General features: G+C 53.1%; 1 protein-coding gene across 7 annotated transcripts; it reads left to right on the top strand.

Annotated features, from left to right (window-relative positions):
- Positions 1-42: 42 nt before the first annotated feature.
- SLX4 (SLX4 structure-specific endonuclease subunit) lies at positions 43-21,928 on the top strand. 7 transcript variants are annotated; one of them, XM_029220280.1, is made up of 16 exons: positions 94-133; positions 2,191-2,238; positions 2,455-2,851; positions 4,510-4,731; positions 6,570-6,759; positions 8,206-8,418; positions 10,422-10,630; positions 10,738-11,060; positions 11,582-11,822; positions 12,228-12,316; positions 13,212-13,358; positions 14,048-14,217; positions 15,170-17,433; positions 19,443-19,545; positions 20,100-20,516; positions 20,805-21,201. In XM_029220280.1, the coding sequence occupies exons 3-16, from the start codon at positions 2,506-2,508 to the stop codon at positions 21,199-21,201; spliced, it is 5,331 nt and encodes a 1,776-aa protein (XP_029076113.1). In that variant the 5' UTR covers positions 94-133; positions 2,191-2,238; positions 2,455-2,505. The 7 variants fall into 7 exon arrangements, with proteins under 7 accessions (XP_029076114.1, XP_029076113.1, XP_029076112.1 ...); XM_029220281.1 differs by lacking the exon at positions 2,191-2,238 and having other exon boundaries at positions 43-133; XM_029220279.1 differs by lacking the exon at positions 94-133 and having other exon boundaries at positions 142-2,238.
- The last annotated feature ends 1,905 nt before the right edge of the window (positions 21,929-23,833 follow it).

Genomic DNA, 23,833 nt, shown 5'->3' with positions numbered 1-23,833 from the left:
CCGGAGGAGTATGGGAAGCGAGCCTTGTGGATCGCTCTGCGCCTGCGCAGACGCAATTCGCCGCCGGGGCGCCAAGTGGCGCATGCGCAGGCGCATTGGTCTCCGTTGAGAAGGTGCTGCGGCGGTGCCGGAGGTAGGAGGAGCCGGGCTTTGGGGCCGGGAGTCTGCACCCGGGAGAGGCGGTACAGCCACCTCGGGCCTTTCTCGCTCTTCTGAGGGCGAAGAGGCTTTCTCGCTCGCCGCCAGCCGCGGTTAGAGGCAGGACCCGGGCTTGGGTGGAGGAGCCCAGGGCTGTCTGAACGGAAGAGGGGTTGGGGGGGTCCGGATACCTACGGGGCATAGCCCGGGGGTCTGACTAGCGATCGGAATTCGCCGTCTGTCTTTATAGCTGCCAGAGTCCTTGGCAGCCCTTCCCCAGGTGACAACCCGTGTGTTGGGCGAGGCGGGGGGTCAGCTCCGCACCTGCCCATTCTTTTTTTCAGCGTCTGCGGTGAGCCCGGCCGCGGTAGGTACAAAGCTGAGTAGGCACAGTCCCCAGACCTCTGGAAAATTGCCGTCTCGTAGGATCCATTACTTCCTTCAGCAGATACTGATTGAGCACCTATAGGAGATGCACCGTTTTAAAGTAGTATCGGCAGAGATGTGGCGACTCAGGGCAGTGTGGAGGGTGGAGTTTGTTCTAGCTCCGACATCCAACCGTTTGCTTGGCCTAACGTCCCAGGCGCTCGGACACGGATTCTCCCCGCAGTCTTCTCTCTCACCACTTTCCTCTTCGCTCCCTATTGTACCAAACTATTTGCAGTTAATTAATTCAACAGATAACTATCGAGCACTTATTACAAGTCATGCACCTTGTCAGCCAAAGAGAATACAAAATAGAGATGAGTGTGTGCCCTCCTGAAGTTTTGAGCTTAGTAGGGGACAGATAACAAGTAAATGAATAAAAATATAAGAACTGATTCCCTGGAACCACACTGCCTGGATTTGATCCCAGCCCTGCCACCTGAAAAGCTGTGTCAACTTGAGTCAGTTCCTCATTCTTGTGCCTGGTTCCTTGCTGTAAAGAAAGGGCATCAATAGATAGTACCCAGTAAAGTTGTAAGTATTAAACGAGTTAGACTTGTAAAGCACTTGGGACCACTGCCTGCATACAGTAAGCAGTCAATAAATCTATTACATGTGATTATAACTTGTGATAAGTACCATTGTGAAAATAGTGTGTAATGATAGAAAATAATGGAAGCGGAGAGGGTTCCCTTAGATAAAGACGGAGAGCAAGCTTCTCTAAGGAGATGTAAGATGAGAATGAGCCAGCCATGCAAAGTAGATTTTAGGTATGTGTGTCTGCCCAGCTTTGGAAAACTAGGTGATTAATTGGATTACTTGGACAGTGGAGATTTCATTATGGTATTTGAAATGAACTTTCTACCACTGGGTTATTCAGTTTTGATTTCTGAACTCCACTAAACTGCACCAATATAAATAATCATGCCCATAAGGCCCAACCTTTGCATATGAGGAGCATTCTAGTCACCTGAGTTAGAAGAGTTGCTGGGGTGCGAGAATGGATGAAAAGTGACCTATTTCTGATTTGGAAAAATTGGTTTTATCAGTGAAAGAGAGCCTGCTATGTTCCTATCTTTTGTTTCTTTGTGAGCGTTCAAGTGCATATTCTCTCTTTTTCTCTCTCATTACATTGCTTGCTGATAGAGCCTCTGAGAGCTGGAGGCCTTGGACCAGCACAGGCCTAAGAGATAGTTTTTCTGGATTCCGGGGCCATCTTGTTTCTGTGGTGACTGCTCTTCATGGGATTTATTCCCTAGGCTTCAATAAAACTATATTCTTCCAAGATGCACACATTTTTCTGCCTGTGGAAGAACATGCTTTGACAGGTTTTTAGATCCCTCTCCCCTGTTGTGTTGTGGTAGCCTGTAGGACAGTTAGTTTGTGCTAACCAGGCTATAGCTGATTATTTGACAGGGGTATTGTTCCTCTGGAGACTTTTCTCATACCCCACATGCTCTCGTACCTTCCTGGAAGAAATGGCATAAAATGACAATATCTGTCTAGTTACACTTAGATGCTTTTGGTTTTCCACGAGTGAAAAATTAAATGAATCAAATGTGCTTTATCACCGTGGAGATCTTGGAGAATCACCTGAGCACCAAGGTCACATGTACTCTCTCTCAGAGGCATCTACTGGACAACAGAAGCTCTCAGCTGTGAACTTTAATAAAGGTAAGCTTTAAACGTGCTGTTTAACACAGGTTCAATTTGAAGAAAGACATTTTAAATCATTATGGCAGGGGGAGCAGTACTTCCTGCTCAATTGTGCAGACTCTTCAGGTACCTCAGTGAGAAGTAGAGAGGAGCCATAATGAAGCTGCGAGCGCGAACGAGGCCTGGCTAGGCTCACACTCGGGTTCACTTTCTCATCTGTCCACATGCCCCCAGATTGACCCTCACTCCTCCGAAGACCAGCCTGAAAGCCTTCAAACCCGTCAGATGATGGATGAGTCAGACGATGACTTTAAGGAACTCTGTGCCAGCTTTTTCCAAAGGGTGAAAAAGAATGGCCCCAAGGAAGTGTCGGGGGAAAGGAAGACACAAAAGGCCTCAAACAGCATCCAGATAAGAAGCAAACTGAAAAGGACCAAACCACCTGCTTCCAAGAGCAAAACCCTTCAAGGCCCCGCTAAGAGGAAAACTCGCTCTGGCAGCCAGGTCCTGCGGACTCAAAAGCAAGGGGCACCCAAGTGGCCAGAGAGTGAACCGGCTCCCCCTGAAAATGGGGAGGGAGGCATGCATGCTTCTGCTGTGCTCCAGGACAGTGCATGGAGCACCCAGACAGGTAACCAGCTGAAACAGCTGCCAAAACTTTTCCAGAGAGGAAACCAGAGGTGATTTGTACTATTTTAAACCAGGGGTCGGAAAACTTTCTGAAAAGGGCCAGCTAGTAAATTTTTTTGGCTTTGCAGCCTGTACAGTCTCTGTCGCAAACTACTCAACTCCCTATGACAGTATGTAATAGAATGGGCTGTGTTCCAGCAAAACTTCACTTAACAAAAACAGGCAGCCAGCCCGAGGACCGTAGTTTGCCAACTCCTGTTTTAAACAATAGTCATAAAAAATATAACCCGTGTGAATTTTCTACATGATATATTTGGGACCCTCTTCTCTTTCAGTTTCCTATTAATGTTTACATCACGCAGTTGACATGAGTTACATGAACATGAATATAATGCTGCTTCTCTCACTTCCTTTTTTTTTTTTTTCTCTCACTTTCTTGAGTTCATTCCAAAGTGGTTAAGTTGCAGTGGGCCAGCCAATTTGGTTAGGCTGCTGAAAGGTAGAACGAGGGTGCCGTGTGGGTTTGAGTCCCAGGAGAATATTCTTGTCCTTCCTTTCTCCTCCAAACACCTTTTATTCTTTGCTTTTTCTTCTTCTTCTTTTTTTTTTTTTTTGGTTTGTTCGTTTAAAGCAGCTTTCTTATCCCGCTGCCCTTGGTGTACTAAACCATATGCTTAGCATACATTCTTCATGCAGAACTGAAAACCAGCCTTGCATATATAATACAGTACAAGATCTTTGGGCTCCTGAGTTCTGTTTCTAAATTCTTCTCACCTTCACTTCCTGATCTTAAATAATATGTGGTCAGCATGACCTCCCAGTGCAGTGGTGGTAAAGAAACTGTTGTAAGGCTTCGTTAATGTTGCTGAAACATTACTGGTCCTTCATGCTCCCTTTGAGAGTCTAGTGAAAGCTATGCTTGATTTCCCCCAGAACACTGCACCCCCGAACACACCTGCAAAATTGACATATAACTTCAGGGGCTTCGTGGATCCCCCCCGGAGGTCATCTACAGACACCAAGTTAAAGGAAAACTTCTGACCTAGAAAGATATGTGTTTGTCATTAATATTTCTTTAATAACAGCTTTATAGGGATACAATTCACATTCTATAAAATTTACCCTTTTAAAGTGTATGGCTCAGTGATTTTAGTATATTCACAGAGTTGTGCAGCCATCCCCCCTACTTAATTTTAGAACATGTTCACCACCTCAGAAATAAACCCCATGTTCAATAGCAGTCACTCCCCATGCCCCCTCCTGTCATAGATATTTATGACAGGGGTATTTATATTACCACAAACAGTGAGGTTACCAAAAAACAATCAGTACTATTCACACTTAAGAGTTAAACCTAGGGCTTCCCTGGTGGCCCAATGGTTGAGAGTCCGCCTGCCGATGCAGGGGACACGGGTTCGTGCCTCGGTCTAGCGGCTGGGCCCGTGAGCCATGGCCACTGAGCCTGCGTGTCCGGAGCCTGTGCTCTGCAACGGGAGAGGCCACAACAGTGAGAGGCCCGCATACCGGAAAAAAAAAAAGACTTAAACCTAAACTAGTCAGTAAAGCACCCCTTTGAAACTTGAGGTATTTGAAACTTTGGAAGAGTCTTTGGTTCCTCCGGCTAGAACTGACGCATATGAATGTTTTCCTCCTTGCCAGAGGCCGCTCCTGACAGCCGCTCCCAGCCCCCTCCTTCCTGTCTGACTGCGATGGTGCCCAGTCCCTCCAAACCCCGGGCGGCAGAACTGGTGCTACAGCGAATGCAGCAGTTCAAGAGAGCAGACCCCGAGCGTTTGAAACATGGTTCAGAAGGGTGCTCCCTAGAGGCTGCACTTGAAGAAAACGTCCCAAAGGGCCCTCAAGAGATGATGGCAGGGAACGGTATGATGGGAGTCCTCTGTCTTCCCAACAGGGTTGACTTTCGGGGAAGGGAGTCAGGAAGGAGCCCGTGTTCATTGCGTCTCTGCTGGGGGTGGCGCTCTACCTTTGCCACTCTGTCTCGCCAGAGAACAGAGGGTCCCTTGGGTCATTTCTCACTTAGCTTCTTTGACAAGGTACCACTTCCTCTTTTTTTAATTTTGACTTTTTATTACAAAATTTTCCCATTCATAAAAGTCAGAAAAATATATTAAAATGAAGTCCCTATGCCCTCAACCTATATTTAACAATTGTCAACATTTTGCCATACATTTTTTTATGTCTCTATAAATATACGTTTCTTCTGTACCATATGAAAGCAAGTTATAGACATCATGATGCTTCACTCCTAGATTCTCCTATATAATCACAATACCATAAACACAAGTGATTCCATAACACTGCCTGGTATCAGTTCACATTCAGATTTCCCTGGTTGTCCCAAGGATAGCTTCTGTAGCTGGACTCCTTCTCTTTCTGAATGAGGATTAGTCACACACGTGTGGCTGTGGCTCAGTAGTCTCTCTGGTCTAGACTGTAGACCAGTCCCCTTGTCTTGTCCTTGTTTTTTCACAATACTAACTTCTTGAAAAGTCCAGGACAATTGTCTTTGAAAATTCCCCCCTTTCTGGATTTGCTTGTTTCCTCCTGCTGTCATTTAACCTTTTCCTGCAGGGAAGTGCCGTGCACTGCATGTTACACCACCTCTTGAGGCTTGTAATGTCAGGTGGTACTACACTTTATCCCCTAAACAACAGGAGTTTTCATCCCTGGTGAAAATATACAAAAGGAAAAGAAATAGAAAGAAACTGTATTGACAGACTTATGGCTAGTGAATACATAGTCTCCTGGTACTGTACCTGCAGATTTCACCTCAGGATTACTGAGGATTCCCAGGCTACCCCAAAGGTCCATGCAGGTGACATAGCGATGTGACATCTGCTGTGGCGTTGGTCCTTGGTCTACGTGGCACCAAGGGGTGCAGAGGAGTCACTCAGCCAGTGCGTAAGCCCAGCACCTGCCGTACATGCGACTCAGTTGTTTCCATAAATCATCACATCATACCCAGGAATACTCAGGAGAGATAAACCATTTCTTTGTTTAAAAAAAACATAGGACCAAAATGAAGTATGATGCTTTTCTGGCTTTGTTCTCAGGGCATATCCCTCATGAGTGCCGAGGGTCTGCTCCAGCAACGTCAGATGTGACAGAGGGCCACAGCAGTGGGCATGACCACCTTGAGAGCCATCTCAAGATTAGAGTCAGTCCATCCTCTGGTCTGATGCAGAGAAAAACCGAGAATGGCATTTCACTCTGACCTGGTTCTTCTAGGATGGGCAAGAAAAAGTCAGAGTAGTAGGAAAGGTTGAGCTTTGAAGAGAAAACTTAGATTTTTTGGAATAGAAGCCTTATAAACCTGGAATGCCCAGGGTTGCTGACTTTAGCAGAGATGGGAAAAGAAAGGCAAGTTCTTTAGTACCTTGATGCTCAGAGAATGGTCCTGGACCAGCAGCATCAGCCTCGCCTTGGAGTTGTCAGAAATGCAGAATCTCAGGCTCCACCTGGGCCCCCAGAGTGCCAGCCTCCGGACCTGCATTTTAACCAGCCTTCTGGGGGTCCCTGTACCTGTTAAAGTTTAACGAGTACCCTTCTCAGGGACCCACTAGGTGTCCAGTCTCCCTGGATGGGGCCATGCATGAGCCAAGTGGTGCCAGGTCTGGATTCCTCACGATACGCCCAGTGTCCGTGCTCCTCGACATCTGAGGATAAGCTGGTCCTCATGGGTCCTTGTGCCTCCACAGGGTCTGGGCCCAGGCTCCCTGCCACAGAGAGCGACGCTGCAGTGGCCTTGGCCCTCCAGCATGAGTTTGGGCTAGAACGGGCATCCGCACACAACGACAGCCTGGAGGAGAAGGGGTTGTTCTTTTGCCAGATCTGTCAAAAGAACCTCTCGGCTATGACCGTGACACGGAGGGAGCAGCACGTGAACCGGTAGGAGCAGCTCGGCCGTCACCTGTCTGCGGTCACCTCTCCCGTGGGTGTGACCAGCTCCGGGGCTCCTGTGGCCATGGTGGGAATCTTGAGATAGTACCTCAGTATCAATCTGTCCTTGCTTTTCTTTTTAAACAGCTTTATTGAGATATAATTCGTATACCATACAATTCACCCATTTAAAGTGAACAATAAAATCATGTTTACTTAATATATTGACAGAGTTGTGCAGCCATCACCACAATTTTTTTTTCCTGTAAATTTATTTATTTATTTATTTTTGGCTGCGTTGGGTCATTGTTGCTGTGCATGGGCTTTCTCCAGTTGCAGTGAGCAGGGGCTACTCTTTGTTGTGGTGCACGGGCTTCTCATTGCGGTGGCTTCTCTTGTTGCAGAGCATGAGCTCTGGACATGCGGGCTTCAATAGTTGTGGCACATGGGCTCAGTAGTTGTGGCTCGCGGGCTCTAGAGCGCAGGCTCAGTAGTTGCGGCACACGGGCTTAGTTGCTCCGCGGCATGTGGGATCTTCCCAGACCAGGGCTCGAACCCGTGTCCCCTGCATTGGCAGGCGGATTCTTAACCACTGTGCCACCAGGGAAGTCCCCACAGTCAATTTTATAATATCTCGTCACCCCCAAAAGAAACCCCAGACCCATTAAGCAGGCACCCCCATTTCCCTCTTCAGCCCCTGGCAACCACTGATCTGCCTTATGTCTCTGTGGATTTGCCCGTTCAGGACATAAGTGGACTCACACAATATATGGCCTTTTGTGTCTGGCTTCCTTCGCTCAGCAGAGTGTTGGCAAGGGTCATCCATGTTGTAGCTGTGTCAGTGCTTTTCTCCTTTTTAAGGTTAGATAATATTCCACTGTATGGATGGACCACATCTCGTTTATTCATTCATCCATTGGTGGACATTTGTCTCCACCTTTTGGGTTTTATGAATAGAGCTGCTGTGAACATGCTTTCCATGTATTTGCTTAAGTATCTGTTGTTGTTTTTTTTAATGTATTTATTTATTTTGGCTGTGTGGGCTCTTCGTTGTGGCACTTGGGCTTCTCTAGTTGCAGCACGCGGGCCTAGTTGCGGCATGTGGGATCTTAGTTCCCCAGCCAGGGATGGAACCCAGGCCCCCTGCATTGGGACCACCAGGGAAGTCCCTTGAGTATCTGCTTTCAGCTCTTTGGGGCATATACTTAGGAGTAGAATCACTGTGCCATATGGTTACTCCCATGACTCTATGTTTAGTGTATCCTTGCTTTCTTCAGACACCTTTGCTAACAGAAACCTGAATTCAATGTCTGGAGGCTGACTGTAGGCTTTGTGGAGGGATCAGCTCAGGGGGAGCAGGCTTTGTCCCACAGCACGTCCACGCTGACATGAATCCCTATCTACGATCATATTACCAGGGAGGGTGGTTCTTCTACCTTTGCTGTCTTCCTCCAGGTGCTTGGACGAGGCTGAAAAGGCACTGAGACCTTCTGTGCCTCAGATCCCTGAATGCCCAATTTGCGGCAAGCCATTTCTCACCCCAAAGAGCAGAATCAGTCACTTGAAACAGTGTGCGGTGAAGATGGAGGTTGGCCCGCAGCTCCTGCTCCAGGCCGTGCGGCTGCAGACAGCTCAGCCCGAGGGGGCCTCTGGCACACTGGCATCAAGGTGAGTCAGATGAAAAGGAAGAAAAATCAAAGTACTCTGATTTGTTTAAAAAAAAAAAGAAAAAAGGCCTTTTGTAGTGTTGGAGGACAACAGAGCCCTCTCTGATTCTGGAGATTAAATATTTTGGGAGGAAATTGGGCATAGTCTCCACAGGGACTGAGGAGGGGACAGATCTCTATCGTCGGAGGCTTTGAAATGGACCAGTTGGATTGGACTGGTTTCCACGAGGGCCTTCCTGAGATTTTCCCATCCCCACCATCCTGAGCAGCTAAGAATTCGATAATTCTCTTCACCTCATCCATTTCGTGTGGGGTACAGCATGGCTTCCAGCTCAGTGTAGTCCGATTTTCATACTATTAATGTAAGACTACTCAGCATAGCTCAACAAGTTGATGAGACAGAACCATAGGCCTATTTTTTTGCATGAATTAAATGCTTAAGTGTTTGAATAGGAGGCCTTGCTGATACCCAGAAACAAGTGCTTGGCATGCAAACCACAGGCAAACAAGTGGCAGAGGGTTGCTTCCCTCCACATCGCCTCTGCCGCTGTGGATGCCTGGGTAGGTCCCAGTGTTACAGGGAACAGAGTAGCACGGGCCCTGGACTTCTGTAGGTTCGGGACTTCTTTCTCTCGGCAGCTCCTGAGGGCAAAGGGAAGGCTGAGGGCAGTGGCTCTGTTTGTTCCAGCCATTGCCTTGCACGCAGGTGATGGGCCTCTGAAGGGGGCCAGTGCTGAGACTGGGTGGTCGATTCTTAGCTGCAAGCCTGTCCATATTTTAGCACATCAACACTAGCATCACAGATTCAGAAGCCTTAAGTCCTTAGAATAGATGTCATCTAAGCTATTGCTTGCCTTTTGGCAGGACTAGACTGAAGCTGCCTACTCAGATAAAATATATCTGCTTTTTAAATACCTCCAAGAAGTGAGACAAGATGTGTGTGGGTCCTTCTGGAAGAAGGTAGAAAACCACAGCAAACGAAGAGCCTTGCTTGCCATACGGCCAAGCCCAGAGTGTTTTGACTCTGGGGCAGTCAGAGCTCCCCAGCCAGGGCACACATGCTGGTGAGAGCACCCCACTTGCTCCTGCACCCCTCGCGTGCTTTCACCTCAGCCCAGGCCCTGCCCGCTGGGCCGAGGTACAGTCTGCAGCAGCTGCCAGCAGGGCCTGGAGGTTAGGGTGGCTTCTTCCCCTCTTGGAGGCTGTGGTTATTGTGCAGGGTTCCCAGGAGTTTGGAACTGAATTAGGGCTCGCTGAGATCTCTGAGGTGATACCTGAGATTCCGGAGCCATCCCTGGCCCGGTGGAGAGCACGAGCTTTTACCCAAACCAGAGGTGCTTCCCGCACACTGCCCTGAGGTGCAGGGAAGGTGGTCCTGGGTCTGCAATCTACATCTGTCTCACCTTTACCTCCCACCTCTCGCCCAGACTGTTGGAATTCACCAGGCAGTGTAGGTTCTCTCCAGCCAGAAAGTCCTTTAAATATCCTCCAACCCAAATGACATGTTGCACGTTGACCTCTGAGTCAGCTGACCACATTGGTGGCCTAACCTGCAGGAGGGAAGGAATCTTTTCACGGCCAATGTGGCCGGGTCCGCCTCAGGGCATCTGAGGTATGGATGGGCAGAAGTGGGTGGAATCCGGGTAGCTGACTCCACCAGAAGGGTTTGGCCACGTCTGGGGTATGCGGGTGCTGCTGTCGGCTTTGTGTGTCTGCCAAGAACCCTGCTGGGCAGCATCACCTGGAAGGACCCAGACCCTCCCGTGTCTGGACTGTGCTGAACTCATGGCCCAGGATCAGGCGAGCTCACGTGAGGCACAGAGTGAGCGCAGTGACTGAGTACAGAAGCCGTTGATGCTTCTGTCTGCACATTTATCCCTTTTCTCTCGCGCCCCCTACCAAGGAGAAAGGGTGAGCCTTCTCAGGTCCAGTGGGGACCACCTCAGAACAGGAAGTGCTCGCATCTCTAGCCTCACTAACCTTTTGGTGTGGCTGCCTTTTAAGCCTCAGGGATCACGCTGGAGGTCTGAAGCGGAAGGGAGCCACTGCCAAGAAGGAGCCGCAGAAGAGGCGGAAGGTCGCCAAGCCCGAGGCACCGTCCGAGGACCTGCTGGTGGCCATGGCTCTGTCCCGGTCCGAGATGGAGCAGAAGGCTGTGCCGGCGGCACTCAGGCTGGGAAACGCTTTTTCTGAGAGGACGAGACCGGGAGCAGGTACGTGTGGTCAAGGGTGGTGCCGGGGGAGCCTCGCTGCACGGCAGCCGCTAAAGGAGCAGCTGGAGGCCTCGGGGGGAGGATGACTCCGTGTTGCTTCTGTTTAGCTCTAGAGAAGAAGAGTCGCAAGAAGAAAGCCCCCGTTACGCCCCCGCAGTTGTTAGTCCAGGACGTGGAGACCACAGGGAGACAGATGGAGGATCGCGTGGCCCAGCTCTTGGCAGAGGAGCTGGAGCTGTCTGGCACGCCACCGCTTCCTGCGAGCAGAATTTTTAAGGAAGAGCTGGAAAAGAGCAGGCGGGGTCTTCGACCACCTGTAGGAAAGCAGAACTTTCTGTGGGAGGGCAGCGCCCTGACCGGGGCCTGGGCTCTGGAATCCTTCTACACGGCCAGCCTGGTCCCTCCCCTGGTGCCCCAGCGGCCCGCCGAGGTGTGCTCCCTTCCGAGCTGGCACGGGTGGGCTCAGGAGAGAGGGTGGCAGCAGAAAGTTGGAGGAAGATGGGAGGAGGGGGAAGCCAAGGAGCATCGTGTGTGGTCTAGCGTGTTTTCTTTGCAGCAACCAGATGGTTTCCCTGGTAGGAACAGGGAGACCACTGGCTCCCAAGTGTGTTATGTTCCTGGAGAGTTTAAAATGCAGAGTCCCAGGGCCTTCTCCCGGACCGCGTATGACCTGCTTGTGATGGGGGGCAGGAACCAGGCTGGCCTATGCAGGTGTCTGGAATTGGTACTCACCCGCTTGAAGCAATTCAGACGATACTAGGAGGGCGGGGGCCCTGGGAACCCTTCTGCAGATGTGGAGGCCACAGGCATGGCCTCTGCCGTGACAGACGAGCCTGCTGACAGGTGGCAATGGTGACAAGCTTCCCAGGGTCGCTCTGGGCTGGGGCTCACACCCTTGGGGAGCCTGCTGTGGTGGCCGCACGCTCACTCTGGCTCTCCCACTTCTTTCAGGGCCTCACACAGGAGCCCACGCTGCCACTGGAGTTGCCTGAGAAGCCAGAGCCTGGCGTGCAAACACCCCTTGCCGTCCATGGCACCCGCCCTGTGGGCCATAGCCCCCTGAGCCCAGCGCCCTCCGCCAGCCAGAGGGAGCATCAGGCCCTGCAGGACCTCCTGGACTTGGCAGGAGAGGGGCTGAGCGCCAGCCCGTGGCCCTGCAGTGGGGGCCCGGCCGGCTCAGGAGGCGCCACAGGTGAGACACTGGCCACTGGGGCCTGTTCTCCCTGGGACCAGGGCAGTGAGAGCTGCTCAGATCCGATGTTGCCAGGCTCATCCCCATGTGACAGGGAGAATGTAGTCTCACTAGGTGCTTTCATTTTTCCTCAAAGGTAAATGTGATTTAGGTGAGTTTGTCACAGTCTTCCTTCAACTTTGACCAAGGACAGAGCCTTTTGCCAGAACGAGTGGTCATGAGGGCTGATTTCAGCTCTTTCTCTCCCGAGTCCCTCTCTGTTGGGAGGGGGTGGTGGTGCAGGTGGCCTGTGGGCAGTTCGCTTTCCATGAAGACGTCCTTGGGTCAGCCCAGGTGATGCTCTTTCCCTGGTGGTTGATGTTGCCAGGAGGTGCTGTTCTTTTAACCTGCGAATCCTCCTCTCAGGAATGGACTTGTCGCCCAGCAGCCTTCCACTGACTGGGTTTGTCCTGCCAGACAAGGAGAAGTGCCTGGAGAGGAGCAGCCAGGCTTCGGTAAGAATGTCTGGCCCTGTCCCGGCTCCATCCATGGTCTTGGCCGAAGGGCTTGTTGTGTGTTCAGTGCTGCCAGCTCACTGCCAGCCTCTAGGCCCCTGCTCGAGTCCACTGATCCCCTTGACGGGCTTTGAACTGAGCGGGGCTTTGCCATGAGGCAGTTGTCCCTTTTGTTGCTGAACCCTGGGGCACCTCAGTAGCCCGGCCCTGGGAGCCTGCTCTGTCCTGGGGCCTGCGGAGCACCCCTGCTCGGTGAGGGTGCCTCACTTCAGCCAACGGCTCTGTGCATCCATCTCTCAAAGTTCCATTCACTCGTTCAGAACTTGCTGTGCCCTCATGTGTGAGTCCTGGAGGCCTCCAGCTAATAGTTTGTGTTCTGTGTTGGTGACGAACTGGGTTAGAAGCTGGGTTTTCCTTAGGGTGGGTGTCATCCCGTGAGTGCATTGGTATCAGCCAAGCACTTCTCACCAAGGTCTCCCTAGAGACGTGGCACGTGTCAGAGAGGGACACGGAGCTCCTCGGCCGGCCCCGTAACTGCTTGGGCTCAGGTCCCATCTGTCGCGGCAGGCTAGGCTGGTAGCTTCCTGTGGGGCCGCACGCCACCTGGCCCATGGAGCCCTCAGCAGGTGCTGATGCTGCCGTCAAGCACATCTCTCCATGGGCTGGGGCTCCCATTTAGGCCAGGGAATTGGGTGTGATGGAGATTTTTAGAAAGGACTGGGTTTTGCTGTTCTGTGTCCCTGAGGGCCTAAAGGTAACTTAAAGGTGGAGCCCAACATTGGACCTTGTAGGGAGCAGCACGAGGCCCTGACTGGCCACCTGCACCCCGTCAGTTGGGTGTGCACAGTTAGGTGGGCGACAGGCAGCAGTGGCCGCTCTCCCCCTGTCATTTCAGCTCGCCCGCAGTTTGCTGGTGGCCGACTTCGGTGCCATGGTCAACAACCCACACCTCAGCGACATCCAGTTTCAGATGGACGGTGGGGAGGTGCTTTATGCCCACAAGTTTGTGCTCTATGCCCGATGCCCACTTCTCATGCAGCACGTAAGTGTGCGGTCAGGCTGCCTCCCCACCCCCTTCCCTCCCCCCTCCTCTCCCTCCTCCCCTCTTCTTCCCTCTGTGCCCTGCCTCTCCCTCTGTCTTCCTGCCCCCTTTCCTCCCCCAACCCCGGCTCTCCTCCCACTGCCCTGGAATGTTCTTCCTCTGTTGCCATCAAGGTTATGCTTCCATGGAGAAGACAGGTTTGAGGTCAGGAAGCTCTACGAGGAGATGAGCTTTGGGAAACATCAGATTTCTTGTTCTGTTGAATAAAAATCCTTTTCTCCCCAGAATTGTTTCCTTTTCCTCTATTTGCATAATTGTAAAGTGTTATAATCAACCTTGTTAAGCTCGAGCTACTGCGACATTTCTGTGCCATTGTGCATTTGACTTGAACATCGCATTGCAGGAATCCCAGAAACTGCTGTCAGTCTCGTCAGAAAGTTCTAGTGCCTTTGATATGCCTGTCAAGAGGGGACTGACTGGGTTCTTGAGCATCTATCACTGACTTGATTTTGGAAACAGACAAGTTTTGTGGCCTAACCTGCAGAATTCCTGGCCAACTAAATGGAGCAACACTGGCTAATACCTGTCCTGGGACAAGCTCAGAGGCTCCCAGAACCTCTCTGAGGTCTGTTTCGCCCCAAGTCACAACTGTCCGATCGGTAACTCCTCTGCATGCGTTTCTCCCTCAGGTAAACAGTGAAGGCTTCTTTGCAATAGAAGATGGTGACATGAGGACCCAGCGCGTTCTGCTGAGTGACGTCAGCGCTGAGGCCGCCCGGGTGTTCCTGCGTTACCTCTATGCTGCGGACACTGCCCTTACTCCCCACCTGGCCCCTGACCTGAGCTCTCTGGCCCACAGGTCCGGATTGTTCTTCCCATTTACTTCACAGCTTTTGACATTAACTGACAAGGATTATCTGGTTGGTGGCCTGTGGGAAGGTCAGGGCTGAGTCCTTCCTGTACCTTTTAATCCCCCATTTATACCCGGTGGTGACCTTGAACAGGGTGTATTGACTGGAAGTCTGGCCAGAATGAACGCTTGCAGGAGAGCCAAGTGCCGGCTGAGGAGGGCCCCGTGGCTTTCGATCCCTGGGCGTGATGAGAGGGTGGTCCCAACCTCAGCCCCCAAACACTGCCACTCCTTGGTGGTTCTGCCACCAAAGCTGAACAACAGCTGTCCTTTCCCAAGTCCCAGAAAATGGAAGTGAGTGGGATGCTTGATCTAACTCCCATGAGTTTGCACCTACCTGGTTTGTCCACACCAGTATGTCAGGAGAGGTGGCAGGTAGCTCAGCAAAAATAGGTGTTTTACTTCCTGATAAGCCTCGAGGGCCTCTGGGATGAAACCTTGTTCATTTCTCAGGTGCATTATTGGGAAGGATGGGCTCAGCCTCTGGAGTTTCAAAGGTACCAATTAGACCACAGAGCCGTCAAGCAGGCGGCAGGCTGGTGTGGCCCTAGGCCTGGCTGACCCGTGACAGGTTTGGGTGTCCCGGTTTGCATCAGTCACAGCGCTTTGGGTGCTCTCCCGGTCACAGCACCACCCATCCCTGCCATCTCCCCTCAGCCTGCACTTGGGCCTGCACAGCAGGGTTAGTGGCCCTCCTTGAAGGCTCTGTTTCTAGAACTGAGCAGCCTGGGGCATAGCTGGGCATGAGCACGGGAACCGTCTCCGTAGGGGAGCAGGGGAAAGGCCAGGGTGAGTCATGGCCGTCCTCCCCGTGAGGGCTCCTGCCCCAAGCCTCCCGCACCTGGACACCCAGCTGCCGCCTCTGCGCAGGGTGGGGTGACGTATGGCTTTCCCATTGCAGGTTTGGCGTGACTGAGCTTGTTCACCTGTGCGAACAGGTGCCCGTCCTGATGGATGCAGAGGGTGGACAGCAGAAGGAGCAGGAAGACGAGGATTGTGAAAGCAGAGTGGAGACTTTCCAAGAACTCTTGCGGTCGGTGTGGCGGGGTGAGGAGGAGGAAGCAGAGGCTCTGCTGAAATCCGAGGGCCGAGAAGAAGACAGAGAAAAGGTGAATGAGGCAGAGATGGAAGAAATTTATGAATTTGCAGCTACTCAGCGAAAGCTGCTCCAGTGGGAGAAAGCTCCAGCGATGGAGGAAGAAGCTGACCAGCTCAGGGAGGACGGTCCAGTTTCTGGGGGAATCCTCACAAGCGTTCACAATAAAGAACAGTCAGAAAATGCAGAGCAGATGGAATCATCTGGGCAAGGAAGAGATGAGGCCCCAGACAAATGGAAAAACATGAGACAGTCCACACGCCTGTCCCCCGGGGACCGGGGTTTGGACCGGGAGGAGAACGCAGAGTCCCCAGAGGAAGCACTGGCTCTTCCCTACTCTTCCAGCCCTGCCCAGGGTCAGGCAGAGAAGCAGGAAAGCACCTTTTTGTGCTCAGTTGATGTTGATGAACAGTCCTTTTCATCGCCTCAAGCCGGATACCCTGAACCCTCCCAGATGACAAGTGATCGCAAGGAAGGAAACTGCACCGTATGGGAAAGGGAGATAGAGAGTTCCCATCCCCCTGCTCGCCAGCAGGCACCTCCCTCACACTCACCCTTCTTCCCATCACAGCCCCATCAAGGCAGGAGTCCCTGCCGGCCACATCTTCGTTCTCGTCACACCAGTGACCTGTCCCTGCCAACACCCCAGTTGCAGGGCACAGCTTCCAGGGTGGCCTCCCAGAACTCATCACTGAAGCCAAAGAGGGCCAGAAGCCTTCCCATGTCACATAAAGATCCAGGCCAGAAAGACAAGGAATGTAGTTCCGTGTTGGAACACAGAGGTAAAGGGGTCCTGATCTCCCCAGAAAAGTCACCACCCATGGATCTAACCCAGTCAGAACCTGGCTGCTTGAGTGCCAGGTCTCAGAACTCTCCTTCCAGCGTGAACAGAGAAGATGAGGTTATCCTTTTATTGGATTCAGATGAAGAGCTGGAGCTGGAACAAATCAAAATAAAGTCAGGTTTGAATGGTCCCTCGGAAGAAAGGAAAGTTCTTGAAGTTAGCACCAAGTCCTCTGAGCTGTTTTCCATCATCGACCTCGATGCAGAGCAGGAACCTTCCCAAAGCCCACCAGGAAGAGAGCCCACGCTACAGCAGGAGGTGGAGGGACCGCTGGGGAACCGGGGCTCTGTCGGGGGCAGAGGGACCCCCCAACTGTTCTGCGACCCCAAGATCAGTGGCGACGAGGACAGCACGACAGATACCTCGTGGCTGGTGCCTGCCACCCCACTGGCTAGCAGAAGCCGCGACTGTTCATCGCAGACCCAAATCACAGGCCTCAGGTCCAGGCCTTCAGCAGACCCACTGGCTCAGCCCAAGCCCAGGGCCCTGTTAGAGAACAGGGATGAACTGGAAGCCATGAGTAAGTTTTCGGTCATCGTGCCTCAGACATCATCCTCACTCCTGGGCCCTGTCGCTCCCGGAAGCCCTGACAGCAGAAGGCAGGTCTGCAGAAGCCCGTCCAGTCCCCACCCCAGATGCCACCAGTACTTTTCTCCTCTGGCTCCCCGTCCCGGCTCAGGAGGCCTCGCTGACCTCACTGGGCAGTTCCAGAGGCACCCGCCGCCTGCACCGAGCCCAGGGGTTCAGGCCACTGCGAGTGAAGTGGTGGAGGTTGAGGACAGTGAGGAGGAGCAGGAGGTGGCCTCCCGGAAGGCGAGCAACATCCCCCTGCCGGATAGTGACCCCCTGATTCCAGCCGACAATTGGTGTTGGCACGTGGAGCCCCTCTCACCAATTCCGATCGACCACCTGAACCTCGAGTGGACCGGCCCCCTGAGCACCAGTAGCCCTGGCAGTAGGGTGGAGGGGGCCCCGGACAGCGGTGACTGCCGCTCCCCAGCACTGCTGGGCACCACCCCCATCCGAGGAAGCTGCACTGGCCAGAGGAAGGCTCAAGAGAAATCCCCTGGGGCCGGCTCCCCTGGGAGCAGCAGGCTGAGCTTTCTGAACTCAGCTCTGTGGGAGGATTGGGATGGAGAAGAACAGAAGCCCCCAGAGGCTCTTCCTCTGCCCCAGACACCGAGCGCGGATGGAGCCCAGAAACTGCAAGAGTTACAGACGCCAAGTGAGTAGTGGGAGGGTGTAGTCTTTTACACTGTTTTACACTAAGGGGCGTGGAGGGTCGTAACGACAGCGCGGGGCAGTGATGCTAAAGGGCCTGCTGACCCGTGGCCAGCCCTCCCCTTGCCTGCCTGACCCCACTCCACGGTTGGGGAGGATCGGCCTGCTGTCAAACATATACTCCTTAGCCAGTAAGTCAGGGCTTCCTAAACCTGCCTGGATCCTGTGGCTCGCCTGGGTACTTGTTCAAGATCCCTGTCTGTGGCTCCGCTCCAGAATAGTGAACCAGCACCTCCCGAGAGGCTGTGATAGGCACCTCAGGTGCACCTTAAGAGCAAACGTGTGGTTCCTCAAGTAGTCAAACACAGAATTGCCATTACCACCAGGCAATTCCACTCCTACATATACATTCAAAGGATTTGAGGTCAGGACTCCTGTACACAAATGTTCACAGCAGCAATATTCACAACAGCCAAAAGGTGGAAACAACCCAAATGTCCATCAGCTGATAAGTGGATAAAGAAATGTGGTCCACACATACATACAGTGGAATATTATTCAGCCATATGAAGGAATAAAGCACTGACACAGATACAGCAGAATGAACCTTGAAAACATGCTGCTCAGTGAAAGAAGCCAGACACAAAAGGCCACCACGTATTATATGATTCCTTTTATATGAAACATTCAGATGGGCAAAGCCATAGACACAGAAAGTAGATGAGTGATCACCAGGGGCTTGGGGGGAGGAGAACAGGGAGTGACGAGCATGGAACTTTCTTTGGGGGATGAAATGTTTTAGAACTAGAAAGATGTGGTGGTTGCACAACACTGAATGTGCTAAGTGCTACTGTTCACTTTAAAATTTTGTTATGTGAATTTCATCTCAATTAAAAGACCAGATGGGGTGAGTGTGGGAGGTCTGCTGTGAGCCTTATCGGCCCCACTGGTGGAGGGACCCCACTTCCCAGCTCATTTCAGTCACAGGGGAAAATCAAGGCCCCCGGTGTTGGTGTCGGCCCCTTGAGGTGCTGCTGCCCCACCGCTATCCCCTCCAGCTGGACTGATCCAGGGAGAGTCTGGGAAGGGACCAGGCGACACTGAGCCGTGACTGGTGACAAGGAAGCAGAGCCTATGGGCAGAGCATCTGCCTGTGTCCTGCCATTTCATGTCCCCCTAAAATCTTAGACCAGCTGGGCATCACTAACCAGTGCTTTCAGCCTTGAGTGGGCGTCAGAATGGCCTGCAGAGCTTCTTGAAACACAGGTGGCCAGTCTCTATCCCAGAGCTGCTGCTTCAGGAGGTCTGCTGTGTAACCAAGATTTTGCATTTCTAACAAGTTCCCAGGTGGTGTGTGAGAACCGCTGCAGGAGACCTGAGGCCAGGGGACCTTAGTCAGAATCTGAGGGGAGATTCATGAGGGTCACAAACTCTCTGAAATGATATAAAGAATCTTGTGCATTTTTCACAAGACAGATCCTGTTGTTTTCATTGGCATCTCAAAGGACTCCATGCTCATAAACAGGATAAGAACCAAAGTCCAGATGTACTTAAGTTGTCCCTAAGTTGTCTTTAAAATACTGATTTTTTTTAATAACAGCATTATTGAGATGTTATTCACATATCATAAAATTCACCCTTTCAAATGTGCTATTCAATGGCTTTTTAGTACAGTATTCTACCACTGTCTAATTCCAGGATGTTTTCATCACCCCAAAATAAATCCCATCCCATTAGCAGTCGCCCCACTGCCCCTTCACCCCAGCCCCTGGCAACTGCCTACCTGCTTTCGAGCCCTTCACAGCATCAGCACCACATAAGCCCGTGGCCCTCACCGCGTGCTGTGTGATGCTTTCCAATGGGAAGATGTGACTCCAGAGTCAAACAGTGAAGGGTGGACATCACTGCTGTCCTGGAGCGAGGGCAGCATTTCTCTAAGTGACACTATCAGGGTCAGAAGAGGCAAATCCAGGGCCCTCGTGCTGAAACGTATGTTTCTTTTGTTCTACCCAGAAGGTGCTAACCGGAAGAAGAACTTGCCCCCCGAAGTGCCCATAACCCCAATGCCAAGGTATTCCATCATGGAGACCCCGGTGCTGAAGAAAGAACTGGACAGGTTGGTGTTGTTCTGGAAAGCTTGCTCTGAGCAGACCCTCCCTCCTGCACCTATGTCCAGGCTTAGTGAAGTGGGGAGCAGAACGGCACCCTGGGCTCTGGTGGCAGGAGCCTCTGGCTGGTGGGGGGCCGTGCGTGACTCCCAGCTCTCCACATACTGTTCCCCAGGTGACTTAGGGCCAAGAAATGACACTCCTCCAGGTCACCCATCAGGTGGCAGGTCTCCATGTGCCATGTGGATGGGAATGGTACCCTTGCCTTAACAGTCTGAGGAGGGAGAGCTGATTTTTTAAAAGAACATCAAAACTCACATTCCAATGAATTCTGCTGTTTGCCTTGGACACTGGGGAGGTCACTGCTACCACCATCACTCAGAACTCAGGGGGAATGGCCTTTCTGGAATATTCCTGAGTCAGCTCAGTGGGTATGCAGGATAGATACCGACCTCTGAATGCTCTTAAGTCAGGCATTTAAGATTCAGTTACATAAAGCCACTAGTTTAATTAGTTAATACCTGTTTGCTCTTTGCTGACGTTCATCTGTTTTCCCATTCAGGTTTGGGGTCCGCCCTCTGCCCAAACGCCAAATGGTCCTGAAACTGAAGGAGATATTCCAGTACACTCACCAGATACTGGAGTCAGACTCTGAGGAAGAGAGCCAGTCCTCACAGGTGCCCTTGGAGGCTCCTTGCAGCCAGACTTACACCACCAAGACCTCTAAGGCTTCAAGGGCAGCTGGCCGCACCCAGCTGGAGGCCACTTCTGGCTCCCTTCCCCAAAGGTCCAAGGGACCTGCTAAGACCAAGGGCCCCCAACATCAAAAGACACAGCCTGGTGGAAGGGTCCCTGCCCTGAGCACGTCACCAGCCAAGGAGGGCCCTCCAGGCCCTGATGGTGACACCCAGCTACCGGCCTCCCAGGAATCCATGGCCACCTCTGTAGACAGCAGTGACAGCTCCTGCAGCTCACAAAGGTAACCAGATGGAAGGACAGGGCCACATCCTCTCTCACAAGCAGGGCCAGCCTAGCACAGCTGCCCTCAGCATTAGATTCTGGCTGAGGGTGCGATCCCGCTCAGGCCGGCAGCTAGAGTGCCAGGGACACAGCAGCCTGGGGCTTCCTACTGCCCCGGGGGTCGTCCATGTGCCGGGCTCCGCAGGGGACAAAGAAACACACTCCTTCCCTCAAAGAGGCTCCTGGTCTCGGGGTGGAGGCCGGAAAGAAGGGGTGTTGCTAGGTGTTATTGTCTGGTTCTTTTCAGTTCTTCCTGTGACTTTGGAGCGGCCTTGGAGTCTGCAGGAGAAGATGAGGAGGACGAGGAGGGTGTCAGTGCTTCACAGGCGGCCATCCAGGTAGCGGCCACAGAGGAGGCCGTGAGGCATTACATCTGCTCCAAGCCAGCCCTCTACCGCAAGGTCCTGCTGTACCAGCCCTTGGAGCTGGCAGAGCTACAGGCCGAGCTGAAGCATCAAGGCATCCACGTGGCCACGGGGAAGCTGCTGGACTTCCTGGACACCCAGTGCATCACCTTCACCACAGCTGCCGCCCGCAAGGCGAAGCCTGAGAGGAAGAGACGGCAGCCCATGAGCAAGAAGACGGGGGTCAGAACCCGCGGGCCTGTCCCCCGCCCCCAACCCCAGGCCATCAGCAGCCTGTGAGGGTCTGCAGCCCCCGTCAGCCAGCCAGCCAGGCCCCCACAGTGTTTCTGAGCTTTCTGACCATACCGCTCCCCCTGTGAATAACGGCAGCACCAACCCAGATCGGCTTCCTCTTGACCTCATATCCTAGAGTGGCCTTTGGAGTGTGTCATCTGCTGGATTTAGGGGCCCTGGCCCCTCCCTCCATTGGTGCCCGCAGTTTGTCTCCCTTTAACCCCCTTGGGCCCCATGTGTTTCAGGAGGGGGTGGGCCACTGCCAGCTGGCCAGGGCAAGGCCTGATTCAGCTGCGTTTTCCACTCTCTTTGCCCACTAGTCACAGGTGTCCGTGTCCTGACGTGGATGTCTGGGTCCAGGCTGCCCCTGCCCATGTCTTCCTTCTCAGCACTTGGGCTGTAATCCCAGCCTCCACCAGCAGACCAGCTGTCCACAGGCCCTGAACTGCCAGGCCCCAGGTGCTCTGCTGGCCCAGCTGTCCTGCCCAGACACCTGTCATTGTCACCAGCAGTCTTTGAATTGGACAGTACAGAAGGCCCAGTACAGCTCTGAAGCCCCCCAAATAAGCATGTTCTTTGTTAACTGGTTCCACCAGTATGTGTTGTAGCCGCCTGTGGAGTGCAGGTGAGGGCTGGAAAAGAAGAAAAGTTTGGGTCTCTGTGTCCTTGTGAACGTCTTGTCTGTTTTAAATACAGTGCAGTTCGTTTTATATGATGTGCAATAAAAACAAAAAGGCTTTATAGAAACCTTCTGGATACTGTACTCTAGAAAATAACGAGGGAAACGGGCCGTGGGGAGGGGACCCACAGTGCCCCTGCTGCCCCCACACCCGTGTCTGCCGAAGGCCTGTGCCTGTTCTCCATCTCAAGGCGGAGCCCAGGCCTGCTGCTGCTCATTCCTCTGGTTCTTAGGTACTCATTCATCTACACATTTGCGCCCCCACCCCAAACCCCGCACGCCTACAGTTAAGAGCCCTCAGCAGGCGCTGAGCTCCCACCCTCGATGATCCAGGAGAGGCCGAGGCCCAGCAGCATTGCCCGGGGTTTGTTACATGCAGGCTTGGGCCGCCCATACCCACTGAGTCAGAATCTGCAATTTAACAGGATGAGTTTATGAAGCCTGCTCTGGCCTGTGTGCTGGGCCCTGTGGAGAAAAGGGAACAGGCCGGCACTTCCGGTCATCTAGTGGAGGAGACAGACTGGCCTCTCCTCTGTGCCAGCTGCGAGGGTCAGTGCTCAGATGGCCCAAAGGGACAGCTTCCTGGAAGAGGGGGTTTGTGAACTGGGCCTCAGCGGCGTGCAGCATTCAGGGAGGCGAAATGGGGCTTCTTGAACACATACTGTGTTTCCTGATTTGTGACCAGGCGGAGGGGACCCAGCCTTCCCCGTGTCTGCTGCCCAAGGGCAGACGGCTAGAGGGAAGCCTCGGCTCAGATCACACCGCTTTGATCAGACTGAAGATGGAGCCTGGCCTGTTCTAGAAGCTACCATGCATTTCTTGTATGAAGGGCTTGATGCCCCCTCCCGAGTATGGGCTGTGTCAGGGAAACGAAGTGGAGTTAGGAAGGAGGGAGCCGACCCAGGGTCCTTACCCTGCTCACTGGCTCACAGGGGAGACCATGCAGCTTCGGGTGCACTCCCTGGGGGGAGGCCTGGGAGCCTCACTCCTCGGACAGTGTCCTGACTCGGAGAACGCTACCAACTCCAGGTGGAAAAGGAGGTTTTGGGGGAGGGGTTAAAGTTGATAAAAAGCCACCAGCAGGTAAAGGGAGGGAAGGTGGGCCTGGGGACTGAAGACCTTGGCCCGTCGGGTCTGTGCAGCGTGTCCCCGGAGGCCAGCAGGGGTCAGCAGTTGGCCTGGCCATGGCTCGGCCAGTGCAAAAGCAAGGAAAGAGGTTTAAACCAGCCACTAAGAAAAGAAACCACCACAGCCAGAGAAGGCGGCACCGGGAAGGCATGACCTGTACACAGGGTTTAAGCCTGACTCAGGAACTAGAGAACTAGGCCCAGCTAACTGGTTGAAAAGGAGCCGACGATGAGCTGCCCTCTCCCAGCACCCACAGGGAGCCTGGAGGAGCCAGCGGCCATGGCCTCATGGCGGGCAGCAGGCACAGGCGTTCCTGTGCAGAAGCTCTGCCAGTCACCACAGGGACTCAGCATAGGAAGAACATGCGCTGAGCTCCAGGGCAGCGGAACATTCACCCATCAGCGAAAACGAGGAGACACCCGCGCTTCACTGTGATGTGACCTCCTGGGCCGGTCCCGCTTCCTGTGGCTTGGCCTCGGCCGGGACATGGTCACTTAAGGCAATCAAAGGACAGCCACAGCCCAGCTTGAGCAGGGCCCCAGCAAGGGGGCCTTGCAGCCTGCACAACCCCAGAGAGGCCCATGCAGGCAGGAAGCCTCAGGTTTTCGCTGAGCTGGGAAGGGCCTGCCCAGCTGACCACAACTCTGGGTGGATAGAAAGCCCCAGAGTGAGAACGAGCACAGGAGACCTCACCCCAAACGTATGAAAACCCCCAGGAGAGTCAGGAGAAGGCCCCGAACTTCTTAGAGGAGCCAGCAGAGGGAGCCTGGGGCCCAGCCCTACCCAGCCATGGGACATCCCTTCTAGGTGGGAAGGAAAGGTGGGGGGCAG

The sequence above is a fragment of the Monodon monoceros genome, unplaced genomic scaffold (genome assembly GCF_005190385.1).
Source record: "Monodon monoceros isolate NGI ecotype Baffin Bay Population unplaced genomic scaffold, NGI_Narwhal_1 Super_Scaffold_13, whole genome shotgun sequence".
NCBI classification, from domain to species: domain Eukaryota; kingdom Metazoa; phylum Chordata; class Mammalia; order Artiodactyla; family Monodontidae; genus Monodon; species Monodon monoceros.
The sequence above is the reverse complement of the archived record's forward strand: the minus strand, read 5'-3'. Positions and strand labels throughout refer to the sequence as shown.